Source organism: Lycorma delicatula, chromosome 13 (genome assembly GCF_047948215.1).
Source record: "Lycorma delicatula isolate Av1 chromosome 13, ASM4794821v1, whole genome shotgun sequence".
NCBI lineage: Eukaryota > Metazoa > Arthropoda > Insecta > Hemiptera > Fulgoridae > Lycorma > Lycorma delicatula.
This window is the reverse complement of record NC_134467.1, coordinates 11293159-11311267: the sequence shown is the minus strand read 5'-3', so window position 1 is coordinate 11311267 and position 18109 is coordinate 11293159. Positions and strand designations below refer to the sequence as shown.

General features: G+C 30.8%; 1 protein-coding gene across 1 annotated transcript in view; it reads right to left on the bottom strand.

The window, feature by feature from the left end:
- LOC142334006 (uncharacterized) overlaps positions 1 to 17778 on the bottom strand; it is a 70533-nt gene extending 52755 nt beyond the window's left edge. The window contains exons 1-5 of the mRNA XM_075381673.1: positions 17677 to 17778; positions 14812 to 15105; positions 10121 to 10286; positions 4812 to 4936; positions 937 to 1071 (exon numbers count right to left, since the gene is read on the bottom strand). Coding sequence (XP_075237788.1) covers positions 937 to 1071; positions 4812 to 4936; positions 10121 to 10286; positions 14812 to 15105; positions 17677 to 17778 — 822 coding nt within the window. The remainder of the gene's footprint in view (positions 1 to 936; positions 1072 to 4811; positions 4937 to 10120; positions 10287 to 14811; positions 15106 to 17676) is intronic.
- Positions 17779 to 18109: the final 331 nt, after the last annotated feature.

Below are 18109 nucleotides of genomic sequence, written 5' to 3'. Positions count from 1 at the left end.
CCTTAAGGTGTGAGTTTTACTACTATCTGGTAAAAAAAGTGTACTTACAAAAGTAAAAAAAAAAAATTAATTTATAAATTATCTAAAAAAAAATGTAATTATAAATTATCATTATGTAATTAAATTCATAATATTGTTTTAAAGATAGGAAGTTTAAAACAATATTATAAATCAATAATTAAAATACAATAATAAAATAATAATTAATTTTGTTACTGAACATTCATCATTAATTATTATAGTTTTTAAGAGACATGTTTGGAGGAAAATGAGCAAAAATTGAAAATTAAGTGCTGTACTTGAAAAAGTTATAAATATTGAGGATTTCCTTTGTAAAAAAAAAATTAAATTGGCAGTGTTATTCGAAAATGGTTGAAATTTCAAACATGCCAAAAGGATATTTTTAACAGACTTAAAAATCACAGAAAATTTCTCACATTTAACATTTTTTTTAGTTTTCCTAGATTATAAAATCCCAGTGGCAGCACCCATAAAATAAAATTCAATACTGCTTACTTATTTTTTTATATGTGTCATCTATTAATAAACTTACGAAACACTGAAAATAGATGATTATGAAAATAGGGAAAAAAAGAATATCTTGTGCATAATATTCTTCAAATTTTGTTTGAAGAAATTATTCAACGACTCACCATTTTTTAATACAAAATAAAACTCAATTTTTTCCCCGCATTTTGTTTGGAAAATAAGAACATTTCAAAACAAGTTTTTCCTTCATAACAAATATCATATGATATAGAGCAAATAGTTGCTAGGAATATCAGAAAGTACTTCACAAATAAAAAAATAAACACTAAATACAATATATATAACAATTGTGACTATATATTTTGTAATATACGATTGTTTTATTTTGTAATAAAACAATCTGTTTTATTCAGTTAAAATAATTTTTGTTTAATCTACTTTAAATACCTCACTTAATTCACAATATTTATTATATAATTCTTTGTTTCTTTTAATTTCTTGTTTATAATTTTTTATTTCCAATTTTAGTTCTTCAATTGTTCTTTCAGCCACAAATCTCTTACTTTTCTCTTCTTCCAGTTGCTAAAACACAATACAATAGTAAAACAAGAACACATAGAAATAATATCACGTATAGAATCTAACGGCTAAATATAATAAAACACTGTTATTCAAAGTTAATAATTTTGTAAAACCGTCAGGGTAATTAACATGTAATATAGAACACCCTGATAAAATGTTTTATATAAGCAAGTCTGGGAAGTTGCAAAAGAAATGAATGGAAAAGACAGACACATAAACCTGTTCAAAACTTCCTAAAAATTAACATTTTAAACATAAAACTGGTAACAACCATTGTATCATGCAATATGTTGTTTCATAATAAAATTTCAATTTTTAATATTAGTAAACAAACATATTAGCGCTCTTCTGTATAAAAATAATCTAGTATCAAATACACACTCAAGAATCAGGAAGAAATTCTTTAAAATATTTATTTATAACATTAATATTTTTCATTTACTGTTTTGTTTTTTCTCATTTTTATTATTTTTATACAGATTCATCAAAATGTGTTTGTACACCATTTAAATTAAAAATTATATTTTTAAATTACAAAAATAATATACAAAACAAACAATTGCAAAATCAAAAAAACATCTCCAAAATACTGGAGAGCATTTTAACAAAAAATGTTTCTTATAATAGCTGAAGTTTTTTTTCATAAATATCTCAAATTATCAAAAATTGTTATTTGATATTCACTCCCTCCCCAAAAAATGACCTTTTTTGAGTTTGTAGGAATTTTTCTACATGAATAGGCCTTCAAACCACTGTAAAAATATTTTTTTCCAACCCACTACAATGGTCTGTGGTAAAAAAAAATATTTTTTTAACTTATTTTTTTTTTGTGTCAATTTAAATCCATCTCGAAAGTTACCTGATGCATTTAAAATGTAAAAATCTGAATTTTTTGAAGCCCTTACTGTTTTAAGTATTTCTTAAAAAAATTTAGTCAAAAATTTTTCACACCCTAACCAAAAAATTACAACTAGTTTATTTAGAATTATGGTTGTTATTTTTCTATTTGTTTTAAACAGTTTTAAATACTTTTTAAATTTTACCTTTATGGGAGCCCCAAAATGAAAAAAAGACATATTTTCGCAGTTTGAAATTTTTAATGCTCAAAACATTATTATTTACATTTTAAACATTATTGTTTAATTTGATAAACAATAAAGTCACTAAAATATTTAATACGCCTTCCCAAATGGAGGAATTCCAAATTAAAAAAAAAAAAATATTATTTAGATGTTAATTTATATAAAACTTTAGTAATTATATATTACTTTAGTAACTTATTTTAATTACCAAAGAACACCTTACAAAAAGTTGAAAACATATTTTTTTAAATTGCTAGTATTAAAAATTATAGTAATTTGCTTTTTGATTATTGAACTGAATATACAAATAAAATTGAATTGATTGCATAACTTTACCAGCACAGCAGGTAAAAACTTATTCAATTCATTGCTGGATTTTTTTAGAACATGTAAAATTTGAACATGATTGAATTATACAAATAATAAATTTAATTTAAATTTTGTTTTTAAGTATATACATATGTAAAATTATTATTTTACACTTATTACTTTAATTGTTTCCTCTGAGTAAGCAACACAAAATTGCAAACCTTAATTTAAAATAAAATTTTAAAATATTAATGCCATTTAAAATATTAAAATTTTAACCTTCATCTATTTTGGGAGAGATAATTTTAATTAAATAAATATATATATATATATATATATATATATATATATATATAATATATGAGGCCTGTAAATAAAGTAATAAGACTGGTTCAGAAAAACTTTTTATTTAGAATCCAATTATACATGGACTCTATTACCTTCGAAATAGTTCCCTTGGGAAACCACACAATGCTTCAAACGGATTTTCCATTGTTCATAGCAGTGTTGGAACTCAGAAACCGGAATATCCTTCAGATGGTCAGTTACATTATTTTTTTTTATGTTTTCTACTGTTACAAAATGGTGTCCTTTGAAATGTTTTTTTAAAGTCAGGAACAGGAAAAAGTCACAGGAACTCAAAGTTAGGTGAATAAGGTGGTTGAAGAACTACAGGAATGTTTTTCTTTGCCAAAAACTCTAATTGAGAGTACAGTGTGACATGGTGCATTGTCATGATGCAGAATCCAGTTATCTTTGATGGCTGGTCTCACACGGGTAACTCTTTTCCGCAGTCTTTCAAAAATTTCTCGGTAAATTTATTGATTTACAGGCTCTCCTGTAGACAAAAAGTCCTTATGGACAATGTCATTACTATCAAAGAAACAAATTAGCGTGGTTTTGATTTTTGATTTGCTCATTTTTTGCTTTAGGAGCATGGTGAGTTTGAAGTGTGCCACTCCTTGCTCTGGTATTTTGTTTCTGGGTCATACTCAAATATCAAAGATTCATCTCACCAGTAATAACATAAGAAAATCAGGATCAGTCTCAATTCGCTCAAGATCGAGGCACACTTCCACCCTGTTGTTTTTCTGTTCAACAGTGAAGTTTTTTTGGACCAATTTTGCACAAATGTTTTTCATGTTCAATTCATTTGTCAAAGTTTGATGGACTGTAGTACATGTATGGTTCAAATTCAATTGTTCTGCAGTCATTCTGACGGTTAATCGCCGGTCGAATAATAATTCAATAATTAATTAATTATTGAAAAAAAAATTATAAACATAGAACTTTGATCAAACTCTTCTGTACGATGCCTGTACTGATTCAATGCGCTCTGCTGATTTCTATGCAGATTTTGAATCAGCCATAAATTTTGTTACCTTGCCAAATGTTTAGTGTAAATTTACAAAATTAAAAATTATGATTTGCGATTGTGTGTTGCATTGCTCTTTACAATCCCACTAATGGGCAATTATGGGTGATTTACACTGACATAGATTGCAACACATTAAAATTACTTCTGAAATTAGATTGAATATAAGTACATGGGATATTCAAAAAGTGTGCCTACTTTCAGTCAACAACATTTATTTGATAACAAATGGGAAAAATGAAATTTTATTCAGTTTTTTTTTGCCAAAATAACTTGTCAGATTAGCAATTTGTCCCAATGCTAAGTGAATTTATCAAAATGACTCATAAAAGTTTCTGTCCACTTCCTTAAGGATTTTATTAAAATTTCAGGAAAATACATTACTCTAATATATTATTCTATGAAGTTTCTAAATAAATCAAAGTCAAATGGCATGAACTTGGATCTGCATAATGGATAGGACATATCATAATTTCACACAAGTAAGATTTCTGTAACTATCAACATTAATAGTTCATTCCTTACTCTAAAAATTAATAGGATAACCCTGAAGCAACCTGCATGAAACATATTTGCTCATTAACCATGAGAACTGACCTTCCAATATGTGCCTCAAAATACGTTGACGATTGGCCATTACTGAACATTTCACACCAGTGACAAACATTCTTGATCTCCATGACACCTTGTCTCTATGCTTTAATTAATATTTTATCAATTCCATACTTTTTTCATTCATACAAATCTAATTATTAGAATACACCTTTTCTTGGATATAAACTAACAAGAATGTGCTCATTTAAGCATGTTACTTGGAATAAAAAGCTTAACTTGAGGTTAGTGCAATGGTAATAGAGACAGGAGGAATCCACCAAATGTCTGAAAAAAGTCAAACAATACTCGGATGTTTTTTTTTTTTTTACTACATAACATTAAATACAGAAGGAAAAAGATTGAGTAAATATATTACCTACCTTCATTAACGAAATTGTTTTTTTTGGAGTATGAATCCTTCCGCTGCAAGGAGCTGAGTTTGATTTACTAAAATCTGTTATTCCAGAACTGTTATCAGCAATCTTGGACATAAGTAACTGATTATCTTTAACACAAAAAATAATTACACACAAGATTTTATTATTAAAATGTTTATTAATGAACATTATAGACTACTTATTTTAGAATTACCAATTTTATTAAAATTTGTTGCAAATACATTACTAAAATTAATTTATATTTCAAATAAAATTATAGTTAAGGAGATACTTCATTTCTTAGATCCTCAAACCTTTTTCAATAATGATATTAGGCTGCTATAGTATGCAGCATGAAAAAACCTTGTTTGAAAAATTGCGTATGTATATTTTTAATAAAATAAACCATTATATATGACCAAACATGAGATACTACTCACTTCTGATAATGGCGTAACATTCTCATGCTAGACTGCTAGGCCCACTAGAATGCAGATAATATATTCAGTCCTACAATTGAAGCAATTCTTATCAACTTAGTGCTACTTGTACTTTGAATGCTGTACATACATCACAGCATATACTAGATGTACCTCTTTCTACAATGAGACATTATATTCAGTTTCATTCAGTAAAGAATAACCATTACACTAAAAAAATTTAATTTCAATATTAAGTCTTCCTTCTCCATTTTATTGATGTTTATTCAAACTTATTTGAAAAAAATCTTCAAAACGTTTATAAAACCTTTTGAAAACACTCAAATATGGTAAAAAAAATAATTTAATCCTTAAAAAAAGCTAATGAAGGGTTGTACTTTGTTTTATACTTGACAGACCTTTATTTCAAATATACTATTGAGTTTTTAAATAAATATTAATGACTTTTATTATTTATATTTAAGATTGAATTTAAATAATAAAGTTTACTTTAGTTTATAAAGTTTAGAGAGTGTTCCTAGAATGTTCTGGCTAGATATTTCACAAGCTGATGCCGAATATAATAATTAATAACCCATTGCATACGTCCCTTTTAAGGAAACATTTTAATTAAATTTTACACATTCATAAAAACTCTATTTAATGATATTAGAAAAAATAAAAAATGTAAAAGTGGATACTACCTTAGAAACTTATCATTAAAGAAGTATTTGTACAAAATCTTTTCAATAAAGCAGACATAATGCAAATATAATCCTTCAGAATCATTACAACTTGACAATTTAAAGCATGGATTAAAAAAAAATAAAATTAGAACTTATATCCTTACTAAATAAGCAACTTTTATATGACAGTATCAAATTTGCTTTCTGCCTTTTAATAAGATCATGATACAATTTAACATAGATTAGAAATCTCATAAGATTTAAATTTATTTTTTTTAAAGCATAAATACCATCAATTTGCATCAGTCTATCTCATTATTCATTACAGTTTTTCAGCTGCCAATTTGTTTTAAAGTATTTCAGACCAAAGAATTGGCAGAGTAAATCTAGGAAAAAATCAAGTGTAGCCGAGTAAAAGGAGTACCAAGGTAAGTAAATTTATTAACAAAAATGTTTTTATTCGTGCAAAAAAAAACACATAAGATTTCTCCATTTACTTTTAGGAAGTTCTGAATACAATATTTTACAAAAATTCTCAGACTTTTCTAACCTTCTACCTTTTTTGAAGATAAAATTACAATATCATAGATGTAAATTATCATTAACAAATCCCACAATTCTTGTTATTGCAATTAATAATAAATAAATATTTTATTCAGTTTATGACCTAATAATACTTATTCAGATTACTTTAGGAATTTATTTACTACTCCAAAGAAAACAGAGTAAATGTGCCTTAATTTTCTTGGAACAGTTTAGGAAAACTGTGGAAAAATTTGAATTAGAGCAACATCACAAAGTACTAAATTATAAAGAAAGAAAAATAATTATTTATCAAAAGAAAAGTTTGATTTACCTATTTCACTAACTTAGGTTGTTTAATTTCAAAGATTTTTTTTGTTCACAAAAATATACTTAGTAATGTCTCTTCAATTCATCTGCATATTAAATATTTGAATTAGCAAGAAAATAATTTCGGTTTTCACAAATAGCTTTATGTTTGTTTTGAAGAACTTCTGTCCGTGTTAAGAATTTCTCTTTTGGCATTTGATAGCCATCTTTTTTAACTATAAAGGCAAGAAAGCTGCTGAGGCTCATAAAGCGATATGCAAAGTTTATGGTGTTTATCGCCTAAAAGACAGACACTTGTCAGAATCTGTTTAAAAAATTCTATTCTGGAGATTTTTCACTCAAAGATGACAGATATTCTGGTCAACCTACTACAGTCAATGAAAACCAAATCAAACCCATAATTAAATTGTATTATCATATAACTGTGCAAGAGATTGCAGAGAAGTTAAGTGTATCATATGCAATTGAAAATCACATCAAATGTCTGAGTCGTTAAGAAGCTTGATATTTGGATTCGGCATGAATTGAAAGAGATTCACTTTACATGACAAATCGATATTTGCAATATGCATCTCAAACACGATGAAATTAACCCTTTTTTGAAACGAATCATCACCGGTGATGAAAAATTAATTTTCTTCAATAACATCAATCAAAAAGATTTTTGTGGATCATGCAGCCAATCTAATGGAATTACAGAGGTGACGTGTATTTTAAGGTGTTTTCAAAGAGCCAAACAATCAATTCAGATGTTTACTGTCAACAAATAATAAAAGCGGAGGAAGCAATCCAAGAAAAATGACCAGAATTGGCAAATTTCAAAACAATCATGTTTCACCAAGACAGCAAGACCTCGCACATCTTTGATAACAAGTGGAAAATTATTGGAGCTCTGTCACGAAGTGATATCTCCTCCCCTACACAGCCCTGATCTAGCATAATCAGATTACCATTTATTTTGGAGTTTGAGAAACTCTTTGAATGGCAAAACTTTCACTAATGATGATGACCTGAAATTGTACTTGGGTCAGTTTTTTGGTAAGGACTAGAAGTTCTATGACCATGAAATCATTTACTCTCCAGAAAAATGGCAAAAGATTATTGGACAAAATGGTAAATATGTATAATTAAACTTTATTCTTTGTATAAAGAGTTTTATTTCACACTACAAGTCTGAAATTATTTTCTTATCAACCCAGTAATACACTCTTTGCATACCAACTTTCCTATCACATTCAACAAATTTATAAATTTCATTCCAAAACTCTCCTCACTATTGAAAAACTAAAAAGCTTTTCTAAATACATTTCATAAGATATTTCTGAGGTAAATTAAGAAATAAAAATCACAACAAAATTACGGTAATCCATACACAGGAAGTTTTGTGATTATTTTTTTTTAGAGTTTTGTACAATTTAAGATAAGAAACCAAGTACTTCTCATTTACATGAAAGGTAACTATGCACTACAAAGTACTAACTACTATATAAAGTCATGTTCTAATTACTTTCACAGATGTTTAAATCATAACATGTAGGCAATTATTAAAAGATAAGAAATAATCTGAGTTTTTGAAAACACAACAAACTACTACCTTAAACAACTCTCTCTCTATCTCTCCTCTTTCTTTTTTCCCCCCCTCATATCCTTTACTCTTCCATACTACCTTAATTAATATTGTTGTAGGATTTGAGTCATTAACCACCACGATTCGCAGCCAGGATCTTTCCGTCCAGTGTGCTTACTCAGTACACTGGGCAAGATGTATGAACGTGTCGTGGGGCTCTTGACAGAGGTACAGGAGCAAGGGGGACTCTTGCTCCTCTGATGACTCTGATGAGGAAACTCATCAATTTGGATTCCGGAAGGGCATGTCAGCGGTCCACGCAATTCGTGAGGTGATGTACTCTGTCGACGCAGCAGCAAATGGTACGCGGCGGAACAAGAGCGATCCCGGCCTTGATACTGTTGGATGTCCGGAACGCCTTCAACAGCCTGCCATGGGAGGTCATTCGGCAGGCGTTGAAGGCGAAAGGAGTCTACAGACAACTTCAAGCGATCATTAGTAACTACTTATGTGACAGGGAAGTGTGCACGTTCACGGATACTGGCGAACGGGTGTCAGATGCGAGCGAGGGTCCCGCAAGGCTTTGTGCTGGACCCACTCTTGTGGAACATCACATATGATGGAGTTCTTTGCCAGGCGTATCCGGAGGGGGTTGAAGTCTTCAGATTCACCAACGACCTGGCCTAACTGATCAAAGGAAGGGATGAGAGGCAGGTGGAGGCCAAGGGAAACATTGCCTCGGCAATGGTGCACCATTGGATGGTGACTCACGGTCTGCAAATAGCACCAGAGCAGTCGGAGGCGCTGGTGCTTGCAGGTCGACGCCAGCTAATGGAGATGCGCTTCACCATCGATGGTGCAGAGATAAGCCAAGTCTCGAGGGCCAAATGCCTCGGGGTCTGGATGGACAAGCGCCGTTCATTCAGACCTCATGTAGAGGAAGCAATAAAGAAGGAAGAACAACAGCTGAAGGCTATCTCGAGGCTGATGGTGAACACAGTAGGGCCACGAGAAAAACATCGACGAGTCATAAATGCAATCGTGACATCAGTCCTATTATATGCAGCCCCTGCATGGAAAAGGGCAGTGGTGGTTCAGAAGTACAGGAGGAAGCTGGAGGCCACTTCTGCGGGTGACATGTGCCTATAGGACGGTCTCCTATGACGCGATTTGCGTCATTGCGGGAACACCGCCAATAGACCTATTGGTGGAGGAACGATGCTTGCGGTTTGAAAGTGTAAACAAAGAGAATGCGAGGATGCAGATCATGGCCATCTGGCAGCAACGGTGGGAGGCGAGCCAGGTAGGACAGTGGACTATGCGTCTGATTCTGAACGTGAATGCTTGGATGGGACGTAAACATGGTGAAGTTGGATACTGCTTCACTCAACTTCTTTCCGGCCATGGGAACTTTGATAGCTATCTGCATCGCTTCAAGAGGAGGAGAACGGCGGGTTGGAGGTACTGTGCGACGGCTGACACAGCCGAACACACCTGGTTTGACTGTCAGGAGGAGGAACGAGAGACGTTGGATTCTGATGACCGTAACACCAGATAACGTCAGACACATGCTCCAGAGTGAGAATGGATGGAGGGGGAGTGGCTCGTCTTGTACTAACAGCAAAGAGGGAGGAGGTCTTTATTTCTCATAAATTCAAATCTTATGGAAAGATTAGAAAAAACTGACAATTTACTCAAAACTTGTGAATATATTAGGTTTATTTTTATGAATGATATGATCTGGGATTTTTAATACTGTAGAAACTCAGAAATAAAATATATTAATACCTTGAACATTATTGATGCTCTGAAGATAACTGTGCATGGATTCATAAGACGGGATCATTATATTGTCACCAACACATGTTGAAGGTATAACAACTGGCGGAACCGATGAAAGGTGTTTAACATGACCAACACTATCAGATGATCGCGATGACTGGTAACCATCTCTCTGTAAAATAATAAATTATTAAATAATAACCAAATTTAATTCGTAATATGTTTTTTTTCAGTAATTTTTTCAAGAATTATATTTTTATAATACACTTATATATACAACAATAAACTATTCAAATCAATGAATCTACCTAAAGATTAAATTCAACAATGATATTTTTAATGATACACCACTTTATTACATTCTTCCATGTAACTGAATTATATTATCTGCATCAGTGTAGTCAATGTGATAGGCTTTATTATTTCTCTTCAGCTATTTTAAACAAAAATATTTTATATATTTTACCTCTAGTTTTTATATCTATAAATGTTGTATTACTCTTCTAATTGCTCTATTCCATTAATGTAATTATTTAACTCTAAAATTTGCATATTTTCTTCTTAATATTAACTTATGTTTTTTAATTAAATATTTGGTTATATTAGGGCATTCCCTAAATCTTTTATTTCCGAACCCTCGTCTTTCCCCTACTAAGTAACTGGCGGGTATATTTAAAGCATGCTTTAAACAAAAGTGATAAATTAATTTTTAGCTTTTCACTATTTGTAACAATCCTTCATTGGGCTTTGAAAAATTTAAAACACCTAATAATGCACAAGGCAATAATCTGTGTTACTTTCTCTATGTTACTTTTTTATTCCGTATAAAAGAGTAAACATCAATCATTTCTATACATTCACACTATAAATTTTGCCATTTACTATATATTGTTTGTGTGGGGGAACGGAATCAAGGTATAACATGTAGGACTGAATATAACCTGCATTTTCTTGGGGTTGATATACTGAAAAACATAGATATATATGTTGATATAACAACATATCTGTCTCTGTGAAGACATCAATGTGAAATCATGCCTCACTTTCTGAATTAAGTATAGCACAAAATATTTAATATTCTGGAGGCTAGCTGTGCCATTTTATATGGTCCTTAGTTTTAAAAGATTATCGTAATGTTTCTATTCATTTTTCAAAAGTTTGTTTCTTCATTTATATTTAATAAATGGTTTTATGGTGTTTTTCCTTTAAATGAAGTGTTGTTGAATTTGTTTATTAATTTTCTTTACTAATTTTTTGTGTATAATGTTTATAAATTTTTCATTACTTTTTATAAGTTTATTTTATTAGGTAAATTTGATGTTTAAATAATACTATTAAATAAAAAATAGTAGTTTTTGTAATGAATTGTTTAACAAAATGACTATTATTATTCCCAGGTTCAAGTTCTAGTCAGACATTTTTTTAATGTTACAAAACTGAATATTATTCTTCATATAACTGTTATTGGACATCAACTTGTTACTGAATAATAAATAATTTTATGAAGATGTTGACAAAACTTAAAGGGACTAATTCACATCAAAACAAAAAAATTCTATGGACAAATTCCATATCTCACTTTATTTTCTCCTCTGTCAGTCATTTTTTTGTTTTTTCTACCCAATTTTTACAATCCACTTTACTAATTTTAACCAAATTTCATCTTTTATCAACAGATTTGAAAAAATAATGTCATTTTGTTCACAATTTATATGATAAATTTATTTTATATATATATATACAACATGATAGATAAATCATATTGTGCAATGTGGCATAATAATGTCATCTAATAATAATGTCATAATTTGAAATAATATTTTCAAAGTTATTAATAATTAAAAAATTTTAATGGCCGTCATTTCGGAATTTTCCAACTTACTTATTTTGCAGAAAATGTTAATTTCATTAAAATAAATCAACTCATTCTTACGACATAAATTTCTTTTAAACAAAAAGTGGTGAATAGAGGAAAAATTAAGTAAGGGAGAACACTTTTTCTCAATAAATTAATTCACCAAAGGCAAAGACAAAGGCTCAAAAAGGTTTTGCATGGAAATATCCACATAATTTTTTGTTTATTTTGAACTCCTTCTCAAACATAGTATAACTATTCATAATTATAAAAATTCATTTATTCTTTTCAGTGTCTAGTGATAGGTAGATTATACTTGATTACATCTGCCATTCCACTATTTTTTTTCTAATAGATGAAGTTTGTTATCTGACCAAGATTCAAACCCAAAAATTTTCACATTGAAGACACAGATGTTACCTACTCTTGCTGTGAACATTAACAAAGACAATCATCCATTGTCTTCATTTTGGTTATCACAAAATATTAATTTTAACAAAGCTTTTAAAATGAATATATTTTAACTTCACTAAAAGTAAAGTTTCATACTTACTAAAGAATATTAATGAGAATGTCATAATTTCACAGTAAAAAAATAATAAATTTTAAATTTTGAAAGCATTGTAAAATAATTTTAACAGGTAAATAACTTATTGACAATTAGTTTGGTGCCAACTTCAAGAAATTAACATTGTTAATAAAATTAAAAAATAAATTTTTTACAATGTATTTTTTTTTGGCTTGATGATATCGCCACATAAGCTTGAAGCTTGTGCGTGGAATATGGAAATAGAATTTTTTAACGTACGAAAAATGCCATGCCTGACCAGAATTCGAATGCGGGACCTCCAGATGAAAAACCGAGATGCTACCACTTTTTTATTTATTTTGAAATTTTTTTGAAGCTGATATAAATTTTTAAGTTTATTTTATTTTTTAAATAGATTTACAGCCAATATGAAGAGTATTTTTTTTTTTTTTTTTTGTCTTCAGTCATTTGACTGGTTTGATGCAGCTCTCCAAGATTCCCTATCTAGTGCTAGTCGTTTCATTTCAGTATACCCTCTACATCCTACATCCCCAACAATTTGTTTTACATACTCCAAACGTGGCCTGCCTACACAATTTTTCCCTTCTACCTGTCCTTCCAATATTAAAGCGACTATTCCAGGATGCCTTAGTATGTGGCCTATAAGTCTGTCTCTTCTTTTAACTATATTTTTCCAAATGCTACTTTCTTCATCTATTTGCCGCAATACCTCTTCATTTGTCAAGAGTATTTATCAGAAAGAAACATCTTGAAAGAAATTATTTTTTAAAATGTACAGAAACAACATAAATATACTATGTACAAAAAAATTAAGACTTCTTTCTGGAATGTGGAAATATACAGCAACAACATCTTTCAACAAAAGATGAAATATATTTTTTGTAAAAGGTTTTCTGAATTTAATTATAAGCAAATATCATAAGTATCATAATAATAGAGTTAGGGTATATTATTACTATGCCATAACAGTTTAGTAATAAGTAATAATGATGGAAAGTAAAAATAAAAAGGTTGCCTTAAGAATAATTAAAAAAAGTTATAAATAAGAACAAATAGTTACAAATATAAATATATATATTTAAAAATAAAGTTGAATGAAAGGTTAGTTTTCCTTTATTTGTTCATTTCATTCTTTCTTTTCACTTGGTAAAACAATGTATATAAGTATATAGTATAAACTATTTTTATGTACTAAAGTAAATTTTGATCTAATAAACTAAAAAAACTGAAGAATTTTTTATGATTAACAAATCCAAACACCAACCCCTAATAAACTACTTTAGTCGAGTCAAAATATTGTTTAAGTAAATTTAAATTAACTGGTTTGATGTTATCATCCATTCCTACCTATTCTGTATTAATCTTTTACCTCAACATATTTATTATACCCTTCTTCCTCAACTATCTGTTTTTTATATTCCAATCTTTATCATAGACTACAGTTGTTACCTTCTACATGTTCCTCTAACATCAAATTAACTAAACCTGGTTGACTTAACACATAGTTCATCTCTTTACAATATTCTACCACAAGATTGTACCACAAGATTGTTTCCCTATCTTTGCATTTCAAATTTTATCAACTCAATTTTAAAAATCCTTCTGTAACAACATTACATTAACAGTGCTATTAATAAGTAACTCCTAAAAGAAGGTGCTGCTAATTATCCCCAAAAACTCCTTTGACTGAAGTTCCTATAGTTTAAAAATTACTCGTATATAATTTTCAATTATCTAGAATGTTATTCAGTTTTATCATGATATTCAATCATATGTTATGTTTTAATGTTATTCAATCTTGTGTTGTAGACACATGAATTATTTTGAATATTAAAGAGATCAAGTTGTGTTCAAATTTTGCAATTAGGTATGCTGTAAGTAATTTGTTTATGAGCATTATAGCAATTAACAGAATAAGCACAGGGTGAAAAATTATCTTAAATGGGTAAAACAAAATCGATTTCAATATTTCTACGTTATTCATTACAGATATACAAAAAAGTTAGAGAAACAAATCATGCTAATTTTTAACCACATTACATAAAAACAAAATAGCCCTAACCTGACATCGCCAATTAAAACAACTTATAAACAGTTAAACAACGACTGTTGATTAAATCTAATTGGATTGTTTTACTCGACAATAATCCCAGAATAAAGTACACAAAATGATTTTTTAAATCCCAATTTACGTTCGATATTTTATTAAGTTAAAAAGACAGGCAAATTACCCACAAATAACTACACTAATATAAGATTATAAAGAGTAGTTTGAATATTGGATGCACTAACCACTCTGGATTCAAGAACTGCACTTCTACTTCGATTGATACGAGTCCGTGAATTAACACCGCCACCACCACCGCCGCCTCCGCCGACACCTCCACGGCCAACTCCACCTACATTGCCACTTCTTTTAGAGACCCTTACTGAAGACCCTGAAGAAGACCCTGTAGAAGACTTATCGATACTTGTATTTGTATCTGAACTGGATCTGCCGAAACTAGTCCTTGATACGGAACCGTTCACAGACATCAGTGATGTAATTTCGTCTTCAACGCTCTTCAGTCTATCACTCAGAGAAGACTAAAAAATATTTGTTTGTTTATTTATATATTAAATTAAGTATATAATATATTCTAAAGTTCAGTAAAGCTAATCAAAATCAAAATGCTATAAATGGATTCCATAAAATCAAAATGCACTTACTTGAAACCGATAGTGAAGAGCCACAAGTATTTGGTATACTTTTCTTGCAAATCAATACTACTTGTCAGTTATTTTGTTACTACTGACATTTATATGGAAAATTGGTGTAAAAATCATTTTTGAAAAATATGTTAAGTATACTTTCTGATAAAATATTTTTAAAATGTTTTTGTTTTTATTAGCGTTTGATGAAAATTAACACCTTAAAATGTCAACATGTTATCTTCTTTTTACCTTGATTAAAATACTACATCTTACCCTATTTTCAGTGAAATAAAATATAAATTAAAATAGTTTTTTGGGTTATGTTAAAGAGGCTATTGAGTAATTTTTACAAAATATATGACAGAAATGATCCAAGTTATACGGTAATTAAATATCTTGAAAAATCACAAGTAAAAAATGTGTTTTGAATATGTATATTTATAATAATAATTATTATTATTATTATTATGGCGACGAAGCCGCCATCGTCGTCGGCGGCTTCGATGGTCTCCGATTCGAATACCAGAAGCTACACGGGCGACGACGTTCTCCGCGAACACGAGGCTGTTCGCAATACGGAGAAAAAAAGGTTGGCCGAAAGGAAAAACTAGGCTATAATTTAATTTAAAATCAGCGAGTCGATTGTACAATGGAACATCAATGGATGTTTTTCAAACATCCATGAGCTCCAACGCTTGGTACATGATGTAGACTCAATTTGTATATGTCTGCAAGAAACGCATTTCAGCCGAAATGAAAATTTTAAATTAAAAGGTTATGATACATTTAGGCGAGATCAACCGCCAAATATAAGAGTTAGAGGTGGAGTAGCCATATTAACATCGACCAGAGCTACCGCCGAAGCTGTTGATCTAAATACAAACCTGCAAGCGGTCGCCATTAGAATAAAGCGTCCGATTCAGGCCGCTGTTTGCAGCATAAACTTGCCGAATTTTGATTGGAAGGAGGATGACATAGCGCGACTAATTTCTAGCTTCCCCCACCTATTTTACTGGTGAGTGATTTTAATGCTCATAATTCTCTTTGGGGATCGGACCGAGTAGATCCCCGTGGAAGAGAATTGGAAAGGTTCCTGATGAATTCTGAACTTATGGTTTTAAACGACGGGTCAGGAACCTTTTTCAATGCCAGAGATGGATCGACGTCCTGTATAGATCTTGCACTGATAAGCGGATCGATAGCACCGAGGTACAACTTCCATGTTTTAGACGATTTGCATGGAAGCGATCATTTCCCGGTGCAAATTATAATTGATGTTACAAGAAAAATATATCCCATTTCTAAAAGATGTTTATTTGAAAAGGCAGATTGGACGAGCTTCACGGCTAGAACGATACTCCCTGAAACAACTTGAGTTATCAGGGACGATGTCGACGCTATAACAAATGCAATACTTGAATCGGCATCGAGATTCATTCCCAAAACATCTGGGAAACTTACGAAACAACCCGTTCCATGGTGGAACAATGAAATAAGTGAAGCTATTAAAAGAAAGAAAAGGGCGTATAACACCTTTAAGAAACGTCCTACCACAGAGAATCTTATTGCCTTTAAAAAATACAGGGCGTATGCAAAACGTCTCATGATAGACTCGAAGAAACGATCCTGGCAGTAATACGTGTCATCCATCGACAGAACCACTACTGCATCAGATGTTTGGAGGAAAGTGAAGGCGATTTGTGGGCGTAAAAATTTTGCACCCATAACTAGCCTTCACGATGAAGACGAAATTAAGGACACTCCAAACGAAATCGCAGAGTTATTATCCAATCACTTCGAGAAAGCCAGCAAAACGGCTAACTACGAAAAAGATTTTCGAGCGAAAAAAGAAGAACTTGAAGGTCTACTAAATTTCCGTACTGAGTATAATTACTCATATAATGTACCATTTAAAATGAAAGAATTCGTGAAAGCGTTGGAGAAACCAGGCAACACAGCTGCTGGTCCGGATGAAATCCATTATAATATGATGAGGCAGCTGAATACCACTGCAAAACGCAGACTATTAGAACTGTATAATCAAATACGGCGAGATGGAATGTACCCGCAGCAGTGGAAAAAGGCTCATGTTGTTCCAGTACCAAAGAAAAATAAAAGTTTAACAGATCCCAATAGCTATCGTCCTATTTCCTTGACGTGCGCTATGGGAAAATACTCGAAAAAATGATTAATAATAGACTCGTTTGGGTTTTAGAAAAAGAAAACCTGATCACCATATCAAGCAGTTTTTCGACAATACCACTCTACCACCGATCAAATGATCAACTTAGAGAATGTTATATATAACAGCTTTATTACAAGAAAACATTGTGTCGGAGTCTTCTTTGACCTTCAGAAGGCTTTCGATATGACCTGGCGTCATGGTATAATGCTCCAGATACATGAATGGGGCATTCGTGGCAATCTGCCAGTTTTGCTCAGCAACTATTTGAATGACCGTACCTTCCAATTACCTGTCAATAATGAATACTCATCTGAAGGAATGTTGGAAAATGGCATACCACAAGGTTCGCCGTCGAGCGATACATTGTTTACCATCGCCATTAATAAATTAATATAACCATTCCAATAGAAATCAGCAAAAGCGTCTATGTTGATGACTTGGCAATTGTGTATGCCAGCAACAAGCCTGCTATGGTGAAATACAAATTGCAACGGGCGATCGACGCCTTGAACGAAGTTGCGAGGAATAATGGATTTCAATTTTCACCAAAAAAACGTGCTGTGTACACTTCTGCAGGAAGAGAAATCCTCACCAAAGTCCTACGTTGAGAACTGGCAATGATCCAATACAATATAAAGACAATGTTAGATTTTTGGGACTAGTATTGGATAAATCCCTTTCGTGGGGATTACACATACAGGACTTAAGTGT